The 21,559-nt window shown below is 42.7% G+C and overlaps 1 protein-coding gene across 4 annotated transcripts in view; it reads right to left on the bottom strand.

The window, feature by feature from the left end:
- Window positions 1-523: 523 nt before the first annotated feature.
- Window positions 524-21,559, bottom strand: part of LOC138807893 (solute carrier family 22 member 4) — a 62,859-nt gene continuing 41,823 nt past the window's right edge. For all 4 annotated transcript variants that reach the window (XM_069993696.1, XM_069993698.1, XM_069993697.1 and 1 more), the window contains 6 exons: window positions 19,141-19,267; window positions 17,047-17,147; window positions 13,050-13,264; window positions 10,514-10,696; window positions 7,678-7,813; window positions 524-5,562 (listed from right to left, as the gene is read on the bottom strand). In XM_069993696.1, coding sequence (XP_069849797.1) covers window positions 5,487-5,562; window positions 7,678-7,813; window positions 10,514-10,696; window positions 13,050-13,264; window positions 17,047-17,147; window positions 19,141-19,267 — 838 coding nt within the window. In that variant the 3' untranslated portion in view covers window positions 524-5,486. The remainder of the gene's footprint in view (window positions 5,563-7,677; window positions 7,814-10,513; window positions 10,697-13,049; window positions 13,265-17,046; window positions 17,148-19,140; window positions 19,268-21,559) is intronic.

The following is a 21,559-nucleotide window of genomic DNA, read 5'->3' as shown; positions in this document are numbered from 1 at the left end:
TATTTGAGCTATACCTTTGCTTCTAATTTAAAAATTTCCCTCATTTCTTGGAGTATATTTCAATAAATATTATTTAATTAATTTATTTATTTTTGTCAGTTTTGGGGCCTGAACTCTGGGCCTGGGCGCTGTCCCTCAGCTCTTCAACTCAAAGCTAGTGCTCTACCACAAGCCATAGCACCACTTCTGGCTTTTTCTGCTTCTGTGGTACTGAGGAATCGAACCCAGGGCCTCAGGCATGCAAGGCAAGCACTCTACCACTGAGCCATCTTTCCAGCCCCAATAAATATTATTTTAAATGATCAGATGCACATAGGTATGCCTTTGTGTTCTTCTCCTGAGAATATCCTCCTCGGGTCTCAGTATATGTGAATGTATGGAGTCCTATATAATTTAATATGTTCCAGTGTATATTAGCATCTACATATGTTGACATATTTTTGATGTGTACAATTCTTTAAAGGATTCTTAATTCCTACAAAAAATACCATAAGCCATGAGAAGCAGTTAAAATATCAGCAGTTTATTTGACTTTAACCAAATACATATGTATTGATTAGCTTGGTCTTTGAATTAGCAGAAATACAGTCACTTGTAAATTAATTGTCTTTTATACAGATTATAAAAAGTCATATATATATATTTATATATATATATATTTTTTGCCAGTCCTAGGGCTTGAACTCTAGGCTTGAGCACTATCCGCAAGTTCTTTTATGCTCAAAGCTAGTGCTCTACCACTGAGCCATACCATCACTTCTGGCTTTTTATGTGATTAATTGGAAATAAGAGTCTCATGGCGTTTCCTGCCTGGCTGGCTTTGAACTACGATCCTCAGATCTCAGTCTCCTGAGTAGCTAAGATTATGACCACTGGTGAGCCACCAGTTCCCAGCAAAAGTCTTATTTTAACTATGACAGTTTTTACAAGGTACCCCACTGAGATACCAATAAAAGTTAAATAACCATCCTTTTCATATTTAGAAAAACTTTAAGAACATTTATGATTGAGTTGTATAAAAATTCATGCATCTGCATATCAAACATGTAAGTTTCACCAAGGCATTTTAATTTAAATAAATAGTTACCCAGTACTGTTAAATAGCTTTCCATGGTTGGAACAGAATACCTGTGATAACTTAAAAGAAGGATTTTTTTTTTTTGTCAGTCGTGGGGGCTTGAACTCTGGGCCTGGGCGCTGTCCCTCAGCTCTTCAGCTCAAGGCTAGCTCTCTACCACTTGAGCTACAGCGCCACTTCCAGTTTTTTCTGCTTATGGAACCCAGGGCCTCATGCATGCAAGGCAAGCACTCTGCCACTGGGCCACCTTCCCAGCCCCCAAAGAGGGATTTTAGTGCATAGTTTTTTAAGTTTCACTCCATGGTCCTGTGGCTCCTATCATTTTGAGCCCAAGGCTGATCACAGCAGGGAGAACGTGAGGAGCAAAGTTGCTCATGGTGGGTGCCAAGAAGCAGAGGATATCCCCTTCAATCCCCTACCTCTAAAAGCTTCTGCCCCCTCCCCATGATGCTCTCCACTGAGGACCAAGCCTTCACCACATGAGCCATCCTGAGACATTTCCGATTTAAACAATGACAGACATCAGTGGCTCACACCTATAATCCTAGCTATTCAGGAGGCTGAGATCTGAGGATCATAGTGCAAAGCCAGCCCGGGCAGGAAAATCCAGGAGACTTTTTTCTCCAATGAACTACAAAAAGAAAAAAGAAAACACCAAAAAACAAAAACCCAGAAGTGATGGAATGGCTCAAGAGATAGAGCAGGGGCTAGGAATGTGGCTCAGTGGTAGAGTGCTTGCCTAGTATGCATGAAGCACTGGGTTTGATTCTTCAGGACCACATACACAGAAAAAGCTAGAAGTGGCGCTGTTGCTGGTGGTAGAGTGCTAGTCTTGAGCAAAGGAAACTCAGGGACAGTGCCCAGGCCCTGAGTTCAAGCCCCAGGACTGGCAAAAAAAAAAAAAAAAAAAAAAAGAGGTATAGCATCAGCTGTGAGTAGAAAAAGCTGAGGGACCACATCTAACTAAGCTCTGAGTTCAAGTCCTAGTATTGTCACAAAAACCAAAGCAACACAAATCAGGGGGAAAAAAACAACAAAAAATGAGTGGTTCCATTTTTGTGCTACAGCTCTAGAAATGCTCAAGGGACAGTTCCCTGTCACCAGTGTTCCCCACCCCCTCAAGCCATTTTAAAATAGACAGCTCTCAGTGCAGCGATGACTCTGTGGGGTTACCTGTGAGCATGCCTACTGAATAGTAAGTTGTAGAGCTGATGGGAATCTGCGCTGGTGCTAATGTGCTATGTGCAAGATGCTCATCTATGTACACTGGCGTGGAGAAGAGACATTGGAACACAATACTTGGAAGGCTTGGGTTCATAAATGTCACACGTGTAAATTTCCACCACTCACTTTTTTTTTTTTTTTTTTTTTTTGTCAGTTGTCAGGCTTGAACTCAGGGCCTGGGCCTTGTCTCTGAGCTTCTTTGTGCCTAAGGCTATTACGCTACCACTTTGAGCCACAGCGCCATATCTGGTTTTTGTGTGGGTAATTGGAGGTAAGAGTCTTACAGGTACTCTCCTGCCCTGGCTAGCTTTGAACCGTGATCCTCGGATCTCAGCCTCCTGAGTAGCTATAATTACAGGCATGAGCCACCGGGCACCTGGCTCTACTCCCTTTTTTTGGTATTCAGCCTTCACAGCTGTGGTGCCAACCAAATCATCTTTCTCCCCAGCTAACTGGTCTATGCAGTTTGCCTGATTTTCTGTTGAACAGCACAATGTATCTTAAGCTACTTTTAGGAAACAGAAAGCTTTGTCATGTGCTCCAAAACAAATGGTGTGGACAGGAGGCGTGGCTTAGCTGGTAGAGAGTGAGCCAGTGGGTAAAAGTGTCAGGTACAGGTAGGGACGTGGACCTTGGAGGCAGAGTACCTGAAGCTAGATTTATTTGATCTGTGGGCTCCCTTCCTGAGCGGGAATGGACCAGCCTATGTAAACTCTTGCTGCATTTCACTTGCAAAACATTATTTATATCTACCACTGAAATCTATATAATTCCTGGTTTCTGATGTAGAGCTTCTAAAACTCGGAGAATTTTTAGAGTGCTATAACTATATTATTCATGATAATTGCCCTCAGTAAATTCCAGATTTGGACTAGAGATGCTCTTTAGCGTGGGGCTAAGTCACCAGAAAGAGTAAGTGACAGGATTAGCAAATTAAAACTTTGAGACTATCCATTTGATCTCTGAAATGAGGGGCTGGAGATCAAGGTTTGTTTGTTTGTTTGTTTGTCAGTCCTAGGGCTTGAACTCAGGGCCTGGGCACTGTCCTTGAGCTTCTTTTGCTCAAGGCTAGCACCCTACCACTTGAGCCACAGTGCCTTGCCGCTAAGCTACATTCCAAGCCAGGAGATCAAGTTCTGAAAAGCGTCTTTCTTTCTTCCTTCCTTCCTTCCTTCCTTCCTTCCTTCCTTCCTTCCTTTCTTCCTTCATTTATTTATTTTGTGCTAGTACTGGGAATTGAACTTAGGGCCTAGGAACTGTCCCTTAGTTTTTTCACTCAAGACTAGTGTTCTACCATTGGAGCCATAGTTGCTTTTTGGTGCTTAATTGGAGATAAAGTCTCACCAATGTTTCGAACCATGAATTTCAGATCTTAGCTTCCTATGTAGCCAGGATTACAGACATGAGCCACTGGTACAGGACTGGATATTTATTGTTTTTTCTAACAGCCATCAATTCCTCTTAAAGGAGTATGTCACATTTTTAAAATGTAAATACTGTGTAGCATCATCCCTCGGTTTGGGAATTCTAGGATCCCCTGGGATACTAAAAATCTAAAGATGTTCAAGTCACTTCTATAAAATGAAGTGATATTTGTATATAACCTATGCACATAGTACTAACAACTTTACATCTGTTTCCCCTCCACCCCAAAGCTAGCACTCTACCATTTAAGCCACAGCACTACTTCCAGCATTTTCGGTCATTGGAGAGAAGAGTTTCATGGACTTTTCTGCCCAGGCTAGCTTCAAACTACGATCCTCATATCTCAGCCTCCTGAGTAGTTAGGATTTCAGGCGTGAGCCATTGGCACCCAGATTTACAACCTTTCTACCTTACTTATAATACCAAACACAATATAAATGCCATGTAAATAGGTATTCTACTCTGTTGTTTAGGAAATAATAACAAGGGAAAAGCGCCTGTGTTTATTAAAGGTGTGAGCCACCAGTTCCTGGCTCTTTCTCTTCCTGTCTTCTTTCTTTCTTTCTTTCTTTCTTTCTTCCTTCCTTCCTTCCTTCCTTCCTTCCTTCCTTTCTTCCTTCCTTCCTTCCTTCCTTTCTTTCTTTCTTCCTTTCTTTCTTTCTTTCTTTCTTACTTTTCTTTCTTCCTCCTTTCCTCCCTCCATCCCTCCCTCTCCCTCCCTCCTTCTCTCTTTCTTTCTTTCCTTCTTTCTTTTTTTTAAAAAACTGGTTAGAGGTAAGAGTCTCTCAGATCTGTTTATTCCTGGCTGGTTTTGAACCTCCATCCTCAGATCTCAGTGTCCTTGAGAAGCTATAATTATAAGAATGAGCCACAGGCACCTATTTGTTGTTGTTATTGTTGCTTTGGTAGGATTTGTATGCTTGGCAATGTATGCTAATTTTCATATGGATTTTTAAAACCAGTTCTTGACTAAAACATTTTGAAAAAAATCTTACAAACCTATTTCATTGTATTAATTAGTAAGGAAGACTCTTTAGAAAGACTTATTCTTGGGCTCAAGTGGTAGGGTGCTAGCCTTGAGCAAAAGAAGCTCACGGACAGTGCCCAGACCCTGAGTTCAAACTCCAGACCCAGCAAATAAAAGGAAAGAAAGAGAGAAATAGAGAGGGAGAGAGAGAAAGAAGGAAGGGAAGGAGGAAAAGGAAAGAAAAGGAAAGGAAGAAAGAGAGAGAGAGAAAGAAAGAAAGGAAGGAAGGAAGGAAGGAAGGAAGAAAGAAAGAAAGAAAGAAAGAAAGAAAGAAAGAAAGAAAGAAAGAAAGAAAGAAAGAAAGAAAGAAAGAAAGGGGCTGGGAAGGTGGCTCAGTGGTAGAGCGCTTGCCTTGCATGCATGAGGCCCTGGGTTCGATGCCTCAGCACCACATAAGCAAAAAGAAAAAAGCCGGAAGTGGCGCTGTGGCTCAAATGGTAGAGTGCTAGCCTTGAGCTGAAGAGCTGAGGGACAGCGCCCAGGCCCAGAGTTCAGGCCCACAACTGGACCCAAAAAAAAAAAAAAGAAAGAAAGAAAGAAAGAAAGAAGGAAGGAAGGAAGGAAGGAAGGAAGGAAAGACTTGTACTTAAAAACATGGAGATTATCTGAACAAGGCCCATTGTACTGTTACTGGTTGCTGTCAGTCATGAAAGTAGGAAAAATTTTAGTTTTTCCAGTCTTGTGTATCTGTCTTTTGGCTTGCCAATTGCAGGAGATTTTTTTTCCCCCACATCAGAATGCAGTTATTAGAACCTTGGGATTTTCTTCTCTATCCATTGAAGCTCTGGATTTTTTCCCACATCTGAACCTGAAAATCAAATAGTTGCTAAAGAAAATCAAATTTTCAAGACTTTCTTCTTCAAACTATCAAGCCAGCAGTGAAAAACATTTCCCCGATCAATGAACAAGCAATTAGAAACTCTAATGGAAGAATCTCACGGAAGTGGTGCTGTGGCTCAAGTGGTAGTGCACTTGCCTTGAGCTAAAGAGCTCAGGGACAGCGCCCAGACTCAAAGTTCAAGCCCCACGACTGACAAAAAAAAAAAAAAAAAAGAATCTCATGAGCATAAATCTAATATTTTATTATTTTGAAGACAAAGTTTTCCTTTCCTTTTATTTGTTTGTGATATGGTCTCCCATTCTTACCTTCTTCTTTTTTTTTTTTGTCAGTCCTGGGGCTTTTTTTTTTTTTGTCAAACCTAGGTGCTGTCCCTGAGCTCTTTTTTTTTTTTTTTTTTTTGTCGGTCGTGGGGCTTGAACTCTGGGCCTGGGCGCTGTCCCTCAGCTCTTCAGCTCAAGGCGAGCGCTCTACCACTTGAGCTACAGCGCCACTTCCGGTTTTCTGGTGGTTTATTGGAGATAGGAGTCTCACCGTCTCTCCTGCCCGGGCTGGCTTTGAACCATGATCCTCAGATCTCAGCATCCTGAGTAGCTAGGATTACAGGCGTGAGCCACCAGCGCCTGGCTTGTCCCTGAGCTCTTTAGCTTAAAGTGAGCATTCTACCACTTGAGCCACAGAGCCACTTCTGTTTTTCTAGTGGTTAATTGGAGATAAGAGTCTCATGGACTTTCCTGCCTGGGCTGGCTTTGAACTGTGATCCTCAGATCTCAGCCTCCTGAGTAGCTAGGATGACAGGGGTGAGCCACCAGCAATCAACAACATTGTCTATTCAAAATGTCTAGGTAAATGTTCTAATATTGTTTACAGAGTAATCTTGTTTCCCTTCACTTATTATCTATCTGTTGGTCTATCTGTCTGTCTGTCTGGAAACAGGGTCTTGCTACATTGTCTAGGCTGCTCTCAAATTTCTAGAGCATCCTACCTCAGCTTTCCCAAGTAGCTGAGATAAGAGTGTTTGCCAGTCTTCATACTTCTACCACTTAGCCACACCTTTAGCTCTTTGCTTTAGCTATTTTCCAGATGGAGTCTTGCATATCAATCTGGGACTAGGCTCAGAGTGCAATTCTCCTATCTATACCTTCCATTGCTGAGATGAGAGGCATGTTCAACCACACCTAGCGTATAAATTGAGATTAGGTCTCACTAAACTTTTTCCCTTTGGGCTGATCTTCTATCTCATGTAATCTCTATGTAATCTTCTGAGAAACTGGAATTACAGGCATGAGCCCCCATACCCAGCCCCTGAATTGGTACGTTAGAAAAAAAAAAATCAAGCTGATCAGCGGTAGCTCACACCTGTAATCCTACCTACTCAGGAGGTTGAGATCTGAGGATCACAGTTCAAAGCCAGCCTGGGCAGGAAAGTACATGAGACTCTCAATTTCAATTAACCACCAGAAAACAGGAAGTGAATCTGTGGCTCAAGTGGTAGAGCACTTGCCTTGAGCTGAAGAGCTGAGGAACAGTGCCCTGGCCCAGAGTTCAAGCCCTACAACAGACAAAAAAAGAAAAAAATCACATACTAAATTTGTATGGTTTCTTGAGTTTTTAATCCTGAATTCTATCCAACTCTCTTGAGTTCATTTCCTACACTATGACCATGCTGACTTGATTAACTTGATTATCATTGTTTAACCATCTACTTTATTATCTGATAGAGCTGGTCTCTTTGTTTTCTTTTCTTTTCTTTTTTTGGTCAGGCTTGAACTCTAGGCCTGGGCTGTCCCTCAGCTCTTCAGCTCAGGCTAGCAGTCTACCACTTGAGCCACAGCACCACTTCCGGTTTTCTGGTAGTTAGCTGGAGATGAGAGTCTCACGGACTTTCCTGCTTTCAGGCTGGCTTTGAACTGTGATCCTCAGATCTCAGCTTCATGAGTTGCTAGGATTAGGATTACAGGCATGAGCCACCAGCACCTGAATAGAGCTGGTCTTAATATTCTTTCTCAGACTTTTCCCAGCTATTCTTGCATTTTTATTATTTATTTATTCATTCTCCTTTCCATTCCATTAAATTTCACTTACCCTTTCACTCTCTGCATCTGTTCTAATGTCTCTGGCAGAGTTACTCCAAAACTTTCAGGGAAAAAGAGGGTAACAATGCCAATCAGGACAGTCAGACTGCCCATGACAATGTATGGCAGAAGTCTGTCATAAGCACCTGTAAAGTAAGCATAAGAATACCAATTAGAGACAGGGATTTCCCAGACACTGTGTGTGTGTGTGTGTGTGTGTGTGTGTGTGTGTGTGTGTGTGTGTGTGTGTGTGTGTGTGTGTGTGTGTGCGTGCATGTGTGCGCACATGCGTGACAATATTGAGACTTGCACTCAAGGCCTGGGTGCTTTCCCTAGCTTTTCCCACTCAAGACTCATGCTTTACCATTTGAGCCACAGCTCTACTTCTGGCTTTCTCACAGAACAGACTTTTCTGCACAGGCTAGCTTCCAATGGCAATCCTCAGATCTCAGCCTCCTGAGCAGTTAGGTTTATAAGCATAAGCCACTAGTACCCAGTTTAAAAGTCCCTTTTAAAGAACTGGGTGCTGGTGGCTCATGCCTATCATCCTAAGTACTCAGGAGGCTGAGATCTAAGGATCACCCTTAGAAACTATCTGGGCAGGAAAACCCAAAAGACTCATCTCCAATGAGCCACCAGAAAAACCCAGAAATACAGCTGTGACTGAAGTGGTGGATTGCTAGCCTTGAAAAAAGGCTCAGGGGGCTGGGAAGGTGGCTCAGTGGTAGAGCGCTGGCCTTGCATGCATGAGACCCTGGGTTTGATTCCTCAGCACCACGTAAGCAGAAAAAAAAAGCCAGAAGTGGCGCTGTGGCTCATGTAGTGGAGTGCTAGCCTTGAGCTGAAGAGCTGAGGGACAGCGCCCAGGCCCAGAGTTCAGGCCCCACGACCGGACCCCCAAAAAAGAAAAAAGGCTCAGGGATGGCACCTAGGCCCTGAGTTCAAGCCCCAGGACCAGGGAGCATGCATGCACGTGTGCATGCACGTGCGCACGCGTGTGCACGCACGCGCGCGCGCGCACACACACACACACACACAATTATTTGTAAAGGAGGCAGATGGGAGATGAAGTGTTTTGAAACCTGAACATTTTTCAGAAAATACAAGTCAGCAAAATACCCCAGTTTCTTCTTGGCAGGTGCCACTGATTGCATTTCTATAATCATTTACCTCCTGGTGATTGCACATTTTTGTAGAGCTTTTTATTCTTTCCTGTTATCTGGTGTCTTCTAAGGGCAATCACGTGTAACAGATGTTCCTTTGATAGAAATCTTTGCCTACCAAAGATTTCCTCTTAAGGTGGTTGTTGTCGAAGATGGGAGAGAGGGCATAAAGGGGCCTAGGACGTTTCATGAACATGTTCTGACTGGGTACTGGTGGCTTATGTCTGAAATCCTAGCTACTCAGGATCTGAGGATCAGGATTCAAACCCAGCCTAGGCAGAAAAGTCCATGAGACTCTTATCTCCGACTAATCACAGAAAAAGCCAGAAATAGCACTATAGTTTTCATGGGCTAGGAAGGTGGCTCAGTGGTATAGGGCTTGCCTAGCACTATGGTTTTCAAGTAGTAAACACTAGCCTTGAGCAAAAAAGAGCAGCTCCGTGACAGTGTCCAAGTCCAGAGTTCCAGCCTCAGGATAGGCAAACAACAACAACAACAACAAAACCCAAAGCAAAACAAAAACAAAAAACCAACAACCCATAAACATGAATAAAAACAAAAACAAAATTGGTTCTGTCTATTATTAAGTCTGGTATGACTTTACTTTTACCCAAACTATTAAGGACATTTGAAGGCTAGGTTCCTGGAGACACAGATCCTTTAAACAAACAAATACCATTTTGTGTGTGTCTTTTTTCTTTTTCTTTTGCTGGTTGTGAGTCTTGAACTCTGGGCCTGGGCACTGTCCCTCAGCTCTTCCGCTCAAGGCCAGCGCTCTACCACTTGAGCCACAGCGCCACTTCTGTTTTTTTTTCTGTGTAGATGGTACTGAGGAATCAAACCCAGGGCTTCATGCATGTTAGGCAAGCACTCTACCACTAAGCCACATTCCCAGCCCCTGGATTTAGTTTCTTTTGAAAGCATTTATATGTCTTGATTTTGTACATCATTGAAAACACCATGCTACCCCCATTCGCACTAGATGGGAGAATTAAAACAAAAATAAAAAGATGGGAGAACAACAGATCTTCATCCTCTGGTTTGAGGCTTTGACCTTTCCCAAGCAGGAAAGGTCCTTGAGACACTTATCTCTAATCACCAAAGAGCTGGAAGTGGAGCTGTGGTTCAAGTGGTAGAGTGCTGTCCTTGAGTGAAAAGGCCAAGCAACAGTGTGAGGTTCTGAGTTCAAGCCCCAGCTTAGAAGCACACTTAAGAAAAAGAAAGAAAGAAAGAAAGAAAGAAAGAAAGAAAGAAAGAAAGAAAGAAAGAAAGAAAGAAAGAAAGAAAGAAAGAAAGAAAGAAAGAAAGAGAGGAAGGAAGGAAGGAAGGAAGGAAGGAAGGAAGGAAGGAAGGAAGGAAGGAAGGAAGGAAGGAAGGAAAGAAGGGTGCCAGTGGCTCACACCTGTAGCTACTCTGGAGGCTGAGAGCTGAGGATCCTGGTTCAAAGCCAGCCCGGGCAGTAAAGTTTGTGAGGACTCTTTTCTCCAATTAACCACCTAAAAACCCAAAGTGGCACTGTGGCTCAAGTGGTAGAGTGCTTGTCTTGAGCTGAAGAGCTCAGGGCCAGTGCCCAGGCGCAGAGTTCAAGCCCCACGACTGACTAACAAACAAACAAAAACAAATTACTAGTTTCATATTTCCAATGAACTTAAAAGAGGAGTGAATGGGCCACATGTGTCTCACCTAGGTAAACGAAGTAGGGGGCGATGATGCTGCCCACTCTGGAGGCCATGGAAGTGATGCCCACAGCCATGTTCCTCACCGGGGTTGGGTAGAGCTCTGCCGTGAAGACGTACAGCATAGAGAAGGCAGAGGTGACTCCGAATTTCCCGAACATCACCAGACCAATGGACAAGAGGTAGTACTCTGGAAAAGAGACTCATTGGAAATAAGGGTGCTTTCAAAACCATCACTTAACTCAATTGCTTTTGTTTCCCCTATTTCCTTTTTATTTATTTATTTTTTTCTGATCATGGGTTCTTGAACTCGGGGCCTGGGTGCTATCTTGGAGCTCTTTAGTTCAAGGCTAGTGCTCTACCGCTTTGAGCCACAGCTCCATTTCCGGTTTTCTAGTGGTCAACTGGAGATAAGAGTCTCATGGATTTTCCTGCCCAGGCTGGCTTTGAATGGAGATCCTCAGATCTCAGCCTCCTGAGGAGCTAGGATGACAGGCCTGTGCCCTTTTTATTGGAATGGAAATGTTTTCATTAACAAAAGCACCATTTTTCTCCTAATGTTCTAATAATTAGACAAAGATGGAGAGCGAGGGGTGGCTATGTACTTTGAGATCATTAATGCATTCAAGGACCTTTGTCCTGTTGTCTTTTATTTATTAAGACAGTTCCATGCTAAATTGTTTGCATGTTAATATGGTTAAGTTTAATTTTTTCTCCCCCAGTCTGGAGGATTGAACTCCAAGCCTTATGCTTACTAGGCAAGCCTTCTACCCTGACCTTTTTTTTTTTTTTCTTTTCTCTCAAGGCTAGCCATCTACCACCTGAGCCCTAGCTCTACTTCTGGCTTTTTGGTGGTTAATTGGAGATAAAAGTTTCCTGCCCCAGCTGGCTTGATTGCTTAGATCTCAGCCTCCTGAGTAGTTAGGATTACAGGTATAAGCCGCTGTGGCACCTAGCATTGTGAGGGTTTTTTGTTGTTGTTCTTGGGGTTTGAACTCAGGGCCTGGACACTGTCCCTGAGCTCTTTTGCTCAAGTCTAGCACTCTATCACTTTGAGCCACAGAGACACTACCGGTTTTCTGCTGGTTCGTTGAAGATAAGAGATTCACAGACTTTGTTGTTCAGGATGGCTTTGAACCGCAAATCTTAGGTCTCAGCCTAGGGAGTAACTAACTAGGATTACAAGTGTGAGACATCGGTGCCTCACTGGATCGTTTTTTGTTTTTGTTTTTTGTTTTCAGATAAAATGTCTGCTAACTTTGTCGAGTTGACTTTGAGCCACAATTCTGTGTCTCTGCCTCCAGAGCAGCCAGGGTTACAGGTATGAACCACCATGTCCAGCTGAAAAATCTGATCTGTGTGTGTGTGCGCGCGCGCGCATGCACATGCCAATTTTGGGTTTTGAACTTAGGGCCTGGGTATTATTCCTTAGCTTCTTCCCCTGCCCCATTCCAGGCTGATTGAGCTACAGCTCTACTTCCAACTTTTTGGTGTTAAATTGCAAATAAGAATTTCACAGACTAAGCCAGGCATTGGTTCATGCCTGTAATTCTAGCTACTCAGGAGGCTAAGATCTGAGGATCGTTGTTCAAAGCCAGCCCAGGCAGGAAAGTCCATGAGACTCTTGTCTCCAATAAACCACAGAAAACCAGAAGTGACACTGTGGCTCAAGTGGTAGAGTGCTAGCCTTGAGCTGGAGAGCTGAGGGACAGCGCCCAAGCCCAGAGTTCAAGCCTCATGACTTTCAAAAAAAAAAAAAAAAAAGAATTTTACAGACTTTTCCCTCCTGGTAAAGTCTACTCAGCCTCTTGAGTAGATAGTAGTTGATGATTTCCGATTCTCAAAGGTAACTCTTCTGTTTGAAGCAGTTGTTTTGAACACACAAAATGGCATGGTTATCTATCACCTGTGGTTTATGATGCCAAGTTGGCAGTGCGAAAGAACAGTGAATGCCTCAGGAGCTAATGGCTAATCAGTGTGTACTGATGTGCTAGATTATTAACATAGTCAGGTTTTGTTTTTTTTCTTTTTTGTCATGGGGCTTGAATTCTGGGCCTGGGCGCTGTCCCTGAGCTCTTCAGCTCAAGGCTAATGCTCTACCACTTGAGTCACAGTGCCACTTGGGGTTTTCTGGTGGTTCACTGGAGATAAGAGTCTCACGGATTTTCCTTGCCTGGGCTGGCTTTGAACTGCGATCCTCAGATCTCAGCCTCCTGAGTAGCTGGGATTACAGTCATGAGTCACCAGCACCCAGCAACATATTCAGTTCTTCTGTAATGCTATTAATCTTGATTAACTTGTGTGTGTGCCATTTCCGGGGCTTGAACTCATGGCCTAGTTGCTGTCCTGAGCTTTTTTGCTCAAGGCTAGCTCACTTCCACTCAAGCTACAGCTCCACTTCTGGCTTTTTTGGGTAGTTAATTGGAGATACGAGTCTCACATAAGTTCCTGCCTGGTTTGGCTTTGACTTGTGATCTTCAGATCTCAGCCTAGTGAGGATTACAAGTGTGAGCTATTGGCATCGGCTCTGGTTATCTTCTTACCTGCAGGTACCAGTTGAATCAGGAGGAGCATACCTCCTCCCAAGAACAGAACCCCAGCAATGATGTAACGCCTGGGAAAGGTCCGCAGGAGCAGCCAAGCTATGATGTACGCTGGAATTTCAACCAGGGCAGAGAGGAAGCAGTTCAGGTAAGCATCACCATGTAAATTAGGAACATCGAGAGACAGACCAAAGTAACCCACGGAGGTTAGCATCCTAAAAACCAAAAGATAAAAACGACAAAAGAATGGACTAAATAAATTCCTCTAGAATCTTATTTATTTTTGGTACTGGTCCTGAGACTTGAACTCAGGGCATTATGGCTGTCTCTGAGCTTTTATGCCCAAGGCTAGTGCTCTATCCCTTGAGCTATGGTTCCCCTTCTAGCTTTTTTTTGTTTTGTTTTTTTTTGTTTTTTGGGTCCGATCGTGGGGCCTGAACTCTGGGCCTGGGCGCTGTCCCTCAGCTCTTCAGCTCAAGGCTAGCGCTCTACCACTTGAGCCACAGCGCCACTTCCGGCTTTTTTCTTTTTGCTTATGTGGTGCTGAGGAATCGAACCCAGGGCCTTGAGCATGCAAGGGAAGCGCTCTACCACTGAGCCACCTTCCCAGCCCCTGGCTTTTTTTTTTTTTTTTTTTTTTTTTTGGGTGTGTGTGCTTATTTGGAGATAAGAGTATCATGGATTTTTCTGCCTGGGCTGGCTTTGAACTGTGATCCTCAGATCTCAGCCTCCTGAGTAGCTAGGATTATAGGCATGAGTCACTGGCACCCAGCTAGAATCCCCCCCCATCTCTCTCTGTATGTATGTGTGTATGTATGTATGTGTGTGCTGTGTGTGTGTGTGATAGTTCTAGGGCTTGAACTCAAAGCCTCAAACTGTCAGTCAGCTTTTTAAAAATATGTGCCAATGGGCTGGGAAGTTGGCTCAGTGGTAGAGCGTTTGCTTTGCATGCCTGAGGCCCTGGGTTCAATTCTTCAGCACCACATAAGCAAAAAGAAAAAAAACCAGAAGTGGTGCTGTGGCTCAAGTGGTAGAGCGCTAGCCTTGAGCTGAAGAGCTGAGGGACAGCGCCCAAGCCCAGAGCTCAGGCCCCATGACTAGAACCAAAAAAAAAAAAAAAGTGCCAGTACTGAGGCTTTAATTCAAGGCCTCATGCATTAATTTGGCTTTTTCTTTCTTCTTTCTCTTTCTTTCTTTCTTTCTTTTCTTTCTTTCTTTCTTTCTTTCTTTTCTTTCTTTCTTTCTTTCTTTTCTTTCTTTCTTTCTTTCTTTCTTTCTTTTTTGTTAAGGCTGGCATTCTACCACTTGAACTACAGCTCCACTTCTGGCATTTTGCTAGTTTATTGGGGTTAAAAGTCTCATGGACTTTTCTGTCCAGGCCAATTTTAAATCTGGATCCTCAGATCTTAGATTACAGGCATAAGCCACGGGTGCCGGGTACTTGCTCAGCTTTTTCTGCTCCTGGCTGACAACTCTACCACTAAAGCCTTACCTCCAGTCTGGCATTTTGCTGTTTAATTGGAGATAAGAGTTTCTCAGATTTGTCTTGGAATCAATCCTCAGATCGCAATCCCCTGAGTAGCTAGTATTACAGTCACTTGCTCCAGGTTTCACTCTAGAATTCTGTGATTTTCTTGCCTTAATAGTTTTCAATATCCAAGCATCTTGGAGGCAATTAGTGTTGGTTATCCGCCCCCTAGTGGCCACTGATGGAGATATAGTTGCCTCAATGATCTACATAGACATGGAGAATAGTCAACCAACCCACAGTAAGACTGTAGACCTACCGATAAACTTGCTTAACTCAAAGGCATAAGCTCACTCATTGATATCCTTTCTTTTTTTCAAACTGAAAAACAGGCTGACTCTAAAAATAGACTGGATGTAGCCTGACCCTGCCAGTTCTGAGGATTGTCTTCTGTGTGCGTGTGCTACTATCATGAGGTGGGCATTTTCATGTCTTTTCTCTATTTAAAAAATATGGGGCTGGGAAGGTGGCCCAGTGGTAGAGTGCTTGCCTTGCATGCATGAGGCCCTGGGTTTGATTCCTCAGCACCACATAAGCAAAAAGCCAGAAGTGGCGCTGTGGCTCAAGTGGTAGAGCGCTAGCCTTGAGCTGAAGAGCTGAGGGACAGCGCCCAGGCCCAGAGTTCAGGCCCCACAACCGGACCCCCCCCAAAAAAAATATATAATTTAATTGTTATTATTAAGGTATTTTACAGAGGGGTTACCATTTCATAAATCAGGTCATGACTTCATTTCTTTTCTTATTTTGGACAATATCATCTCTTCCTTCTATTTCTCCCAGTTTTCCCTTCCCATCCTTGCCAACAAGTTACATAGTTCATTTTCCACATAGTGTCTTACTGAATAGCATGACTGTATTTGTTCACCCTTCCTCCCTTCCTTTAATCCCCTTAAAAAATAACCCAAAATCCGGGCACCAGTGGCTCACACCTATAATCCTAGCTACTCAGGAGGCTGAGATCTGAGCATCGTGGTTCAAAGCCAGCCTGGGCAAGAAAGTCTGTGAGTCTCTTATCTCCAATAAACCACCAGACAACTGGAAGTGGCTCAGTGGCTCAAGTGGTAGAGTACTAGCTTTGAGCTAAAGAGCTGAGGGACAGCGTTCAGGCAAAGAGTTCAAGCCACATGACTGACAAAAAAAAAAGTAAAAACAAACTCTTATCTTTTTTCTTTTTGCCAGTCCCAGGGCTTGAACTCTGGGCTTGGGCTCTGTCCCTGAGATTCTTTTGCTCAAGGCTAAGCACTCTACCTCTTGAGCCACAGCACCACTTCCAGCTTTTTCTGTACATGTGGTACTAAGGAATTGAACCCAGGACTTCATGCACGGTAGACAAGCAGTCTATCACTAAGCCACATTCCCAGCTCTTCTTTTCCTTTTTTTTTAGAACCTGTGCCTTAGCAATACTTGCAAGTTGGCTACTGGTGGGTGTAAAAGGCTTTTCAGGGACTCAGGTGGTTCTAACCTCATTGCTCTACTGCTAGTTAGGCTTCTGGAAGCAGGTGCTCACACAGCGCCTCAGAATCAGTCACCAGGGGGCATCATTAGCATTCATCCTATAACCTCAGGAGGGAAGATAACCTGTCTCCTGTTGTCCCGGAGACTGCAGACTCAGCACTGCTCCTGGTAAGTCTTTTCAGTATCTTCTCTAGTAATTTGAATTGAGACATTTCTAAATAGCTTAGAATTCTATAATTATATATATTTATTATCAATAATTTAACTATAACTCAATCACAATTTAATTTACAATTAATGTAATCATAATAATTTAATTTATAAATCTAGGTACAAATTAGATTGATTGATAATTAAATTATAAATTAATGTATATCTTATAAGTTATAAAATTATAATTTAATTTATAAGTTATAAATTAAATTGATAAATTAAAATTGTTATAACTTATAATTAAATTACATATTAGAATATAAACAATAGGGGCTGGGAAGGTGGCTCAGTGGTAGAGCGCTTGCCTTGCATGTCCAAGGCCCTGGGTTTGATTCCTCAGCACCACATAAGCAAAAAGAAAAAAGCCAGAAGTGGCACTGTGGCTCAAGTGGTAGAGCGCTAGCCTTGAGCTGAAGAGCTAAGGGACAGCACCCATGCCCAGAGTTCAGGCCCCACAACCAGACCCCCCCCCAAAAAAAAGAATATAAACAATATAATAAATTATATACTATAAATTATATATATTAATTATAAATTATAACAAATCTATGATTTATAAATGAACAATTATATTGTAAATGACTTACAATTTATAATGTACAGATTAATACTCAGTAGTATCTTCTAATTTGTTCATGGATTTATAATTTGTAATTTAATTATAATTTTTATAAATTAATTTTATATTATAGAATTTAGAATTCTGTCATTTATCTATGTAGGAAAACCTAGACTTTTCCATGTTTCCTCAAGAAAATTAGTCACATGCTTCGTGTTGTATTTCCATCACTCAGTGCTTACCATAGCAGCAAAGACATAATGGTTATTGTGGTGATATTCCAAGTCCTGAACAGGTCCAGAATGAAAACTTTCTGCTGCTTCATGGCGTTTAGCTCCTGTAGCTGAAACAGTGCAAAGAACCACGAAGTTAAGAAGTAGTAAGGAACTTTCTTCTGTCCTGATGCATGGGATAAGCTTACACATGCAACTCTGTCTTTTTGTCATGGGGCTTGAAATCAGAGCCTGGGTGCTGTCCCAGAGCTCTTTTTTGCTCAAGGTTAGTGCTTTATCACTTTTTACTCCACAGTGCCACTTCAAATTTTGTGGTAGTTAATTGGAGATAGGAGTCTCACAGACTTACCTGCTTGGGCTATCCTCAGATCTCCTCTTCCTGTGACCCACCCCTGCCTGGCTACACATGGAACTTTTTTTTTTTTTTTTGCCAGTTTTGGGGCTTGAACTCAGGGCCTGGGTACTGTCCCTGAGCTTCTTTTTGCTCAAGGCTAGCACTCTACCACTTGAACCACAGTACCACTTCTTGTTTTTTCTGTGTATGTGGTACTGAGGAATCAAACTCAAGGCTTCATGCATGCTAGGTGAGCACTTTACCACTGAGCCACATTCCTAGCCCCACATGCAACTCTTTTTTTTTTTTTTTTTTGTCGGTCGTGGGGCTTGAACTCTGGGCCTGGGCGCTGTCCCTCAGCTCTTCAGCTCAAGGCGAGCGCTCTACCACTTGAGCTACAGCGCCACTTCCGTTTTTTTCTGGTGGTTTATTGGAGATAGGAGTCTCACGGTCTCTCCTGCCCGGGCTGGCTTTGAACCGCGATCCTCAGAGCTCAGCCTCCTGAGTAGCCACCAGCGCCCGGCTCCACATGCAACTCTTAAATTTACTTTAAATGTGCTTAGAATTCTGAGGGAAGTAAGAACATTCCCATATATGTTGGTTATTCTAAGCATCATATGTTATTGTGTACATCATATGGTGTATGTGTGTGTATGTGTGTGTGTGTATGTGTGTGTGTGTATTGGAGCTTGAACTAAGAGCCTTGCACTCACTTGACTTTTTTGCACTCAATTTTACTTTTAGTTGGCGCTCTACCACTTGAGCCACAGCACCAGTCCTGGCTTTGAATTAACTACCAATGGTTAATTCAAGATAACAGTCTCACAGACTTTCCTGCTTAGCTGGCTTGGAATGTTATTCTCAGATTTCAGCCTTCTGAGTATATAGGATTTATAGGCATGAGCTACCAGCTTGTAGTTAACTCAAAATAACTGGCTTATATTTAATTTTTAAATAGCCCTAAGGTAGCTCTTAAAAAATAGACAGTAGCCTCGTGCTGGTGGCTCATGCCTGTAAGCCTACCTACTCAGTAGGCTGAGATCTGAGGATTGTGATTCAAAGCCAGCCTGGGCAGCAAAGTCTGTGAGACTCTTATCTCCAATAAATCACCAGAAAACTGGAAGTGGTGTTGTGGCTCAAGTGATAGAGCACTCACCTTGAGCTGAAGAGCTCAGGGACAGCACCCAGGCCCAGAGTTCAAGACCTATGACTGACAAAAAAAATAAAATAAAAAATAAGTAAATGAATAAATACAATAAAGTAAGCAAGCCAGGAAAGGATGGCTCACATCTGTAATCGTCGATATTTAAGAATCTAAGATCTTAAGGTTTATGGTTTGAGGCCAGCTGGGGCAGAAAATTAAGACTCCATCTCCAAAATAATCATCATAAAGCTGGATTGGAGGCATGACTCAAGTTGTAGAGCTCATGCCTAGCAAGCACAGGCCCCAAGTTCAAACCCCAGTGACACACACACACACACACACACACACACACACAAAGGAGGAGGAGGAGGAAGAAAAATAAATGATACATCACTATATTTCTTAGGCTGGTCCCAAATTCTTGTGCTCAAGGGATCCACCTGTCTCCACTTCCTTAATAGCTGGCACTCCTGCCACTGAGTCTAGCTCGATTTCTCTCAGAACATCATCACCATGTGTTCCTAGTACAGTGACCAGTATGAAGTTTGTGCTTAACAAATACTGAATGACATTCCCAAGCAGTCTCAAGAAGTGATGTCAAGAAGAAATGTCTACAATTGCTTACCTCCCCTGGATCAAATATCACTGCAGGTACAGACTTCTTGTTCATCTTTGCAGCCTTCCAGATGATATCTTCAGCCTCTCTAAATCTTCTCTGGGATATCAGCCACCGAGGAGATTCAGGAATAAACCTAGAATCCATATGTATATATATAACAACAACAGGGTTTGATACTACTAGCCCTAAGCTTCCTGTAGATCATTTTAATGTTGTGAGTTCTATTTTTAAGAAGTATTATTAATGGGTTTTTGTATTTTTTTTTTGCCAGTCCTGGGGCTTGAACTCAGGGCCTGGGCACTGTCACTGAGCTTCTTTTTGCTCAAGACTAGCACTCTACGACTTGAGCCATAGCACCACTTCTAGCTTTTTCTGTTATGTGGCACTGAGGAATCAAACCCAGGGCTTCATGTATGCTAGGCAAGCACTCTACCACTGAGCCATATTCCCAGACTTTTGTGTTGTGTTTTTTAAACTGATACATGGTAACTCTATGTATTTCTGGAGTGCAGTATGGACTTTTCACACATGTATATGATATGTAACATTCAGCAGATCTTTAAAAAAGAAACCTAGCCTGTCATTGGTGGCTCACGCCTGTTATCCTAGCTAACTCAGGAGGCTGAGATCTGAGGATCACTGTTGGAAGCCAGCTCAGGCAGAAAAGTCCCCATGAGACTCTTATCTCCAATTAGCTACTCAAAAACCAGAAGTGGCACTGTGGCTCAAGTGGTAGAGAGCTAGCCTTGAGCACAAAGAGGTTCAGGGACAGCATCCAAGTCCTAAGTTCAAGTTCCACAACTGACCAAACAAAAGAGAAACCTATTGGGAAGGAATTCTCATAGGTTGGTTTATAAGAATCAGTAAAAGCATCTTTAAGTTTCAAAGTCCCCATCAAATTGAAGGACCAAAGCCAGGCACAGTGGCTTACATCTGTAAGCCCAGCTACTTAGTTGGCTGAGATCTGAGGATCGTGGTTCAAAGCCAGTCCAGGCAGGAAAGTCCAAGAGACTCTTACTTCCAATTAACCATCAAAAAGCCAGAAGTGGAATGGTAGCACAAGTGAAAGAACAAAAAAAAGCCCAGTGTGCACATGCGCGTGTGCACACACACACACACACACACACACACACAGGGATTGACTATCTGTTGTGCTTGAGATTAGGACCAGATCCTAGAAGATTACCTTAAGTGTGGCACATATAAGCCAGGGCAGTGGCAAAGGCTATTTGAAACTGAACAACTAGTGGAAAGGAAGAAAGGAAGAAAGGAAGGAAGGAAGGAAGGAAGGGAAGGAAAGAGAGAAAGAAAGAAAGAAAGAAAGAAAGAAAGAAAGAAAGAAAGAGAGAAAGAAAGAAAGAAAGAAAGAAAGAAAGAAAAAGAAAGAAAGAAAGAAAGAAAAGAAAGAAAGAAAGAATAAAAGGAAATGAACTATACAACTTGTGGGTGGGGATGGGAGGGAAAAACTGGGAGAGAGTGAGGGAAGGGGTGACATGGTTCCAAAAGAAACCTACTCTTTACTTGACTTATGTAACTGTAACCCCCTCTGAACATCACCTTTATAATAACAATAAAAATTAATTAAAAGATTACAGGGGACTGGGAATGTGGCTTAGTGGTAGAGTGCTTGCCTAGGATGCATGAAGCCCTGGGTTCGATTCCTCAGTACCACAAAAACAGAAAAGGCCAGAAGTGGTGCTATGGCTCAAGTGGTAGAGTGCTAGCCTTGAGCAAAAGAAGCTCGGGGACAGTGCCCAGGCCCTGAGTTCAAGCCTGAGGACTGGCAAAAAAAAAAAAAGGAAAAGATTACAGGGTCTATACACATTTATAATGGACGTCCAAACACAGTTGCAAACATATAACTCTTCATTCTTTCCTTAGTTTTGTTTCCTAGACTCTTTTATCCTTTTTCCTGTTGGCTCTCATTTTCCTTGTTTACAAACCAGTATTTAGTTACCCTAGAATACAACACACACAGGAGCCTGTAAAGAAAAGGCCTCAAAGTTGCATAAGGAATTAGCTCAGAGCAAAACATAATATAGCAAATGGCCAACCACCAAGCTGCCTTGCCCACAGCCCCATGGTGTGTGGGTAGGAAAAGTGAGCCGAGTCTGCATTTTTTTTCAGAGTAAGTCCTTGTCCTGGTAGGAATTGTGATGATGTTATGTCACTGACCTTTAGAAATTAGAGCTGTGCTATCCAACAACAACAACAACAACAAACTTTTCTGAATGGTCTGTATTTGTGCTATTCAATAGAATAGCCTTTAACCCCATGTGCCTCTTGAATGAGTTGGAATGACTTAGTAGTTTGACTTCATTTACTTTTCTTTTTCCTTTTAATTTTTTGGCCAGTCCTGGGGCTTGAACTCAGGACCTGGATGTTGTCCCTGAGATTCCTTTTTTTTTTTTTTGTCCATCGTGGG

The sequence above is a fragment of the Dipodomys merriami genome, unplaced genomic scaffold, assembly GCF_024711535.1.
Source record: "Dipodomys merriami isolate MVZ:Mamm:240054 unplaced genomic scaffold, mDipMer1.0.p SCAF_44, whole genome shotgun sequence".
NCBI lineage: Eukaryota > Metazoa > Chordata > Mammalia > Rodentia > Heteromyidae > Dipodomys > Dipodomys merriami.
Note: the sequence above shows the minus strand (reverse complement) of the source record. Positions and strands in the feature narration are given on the sequence as shown.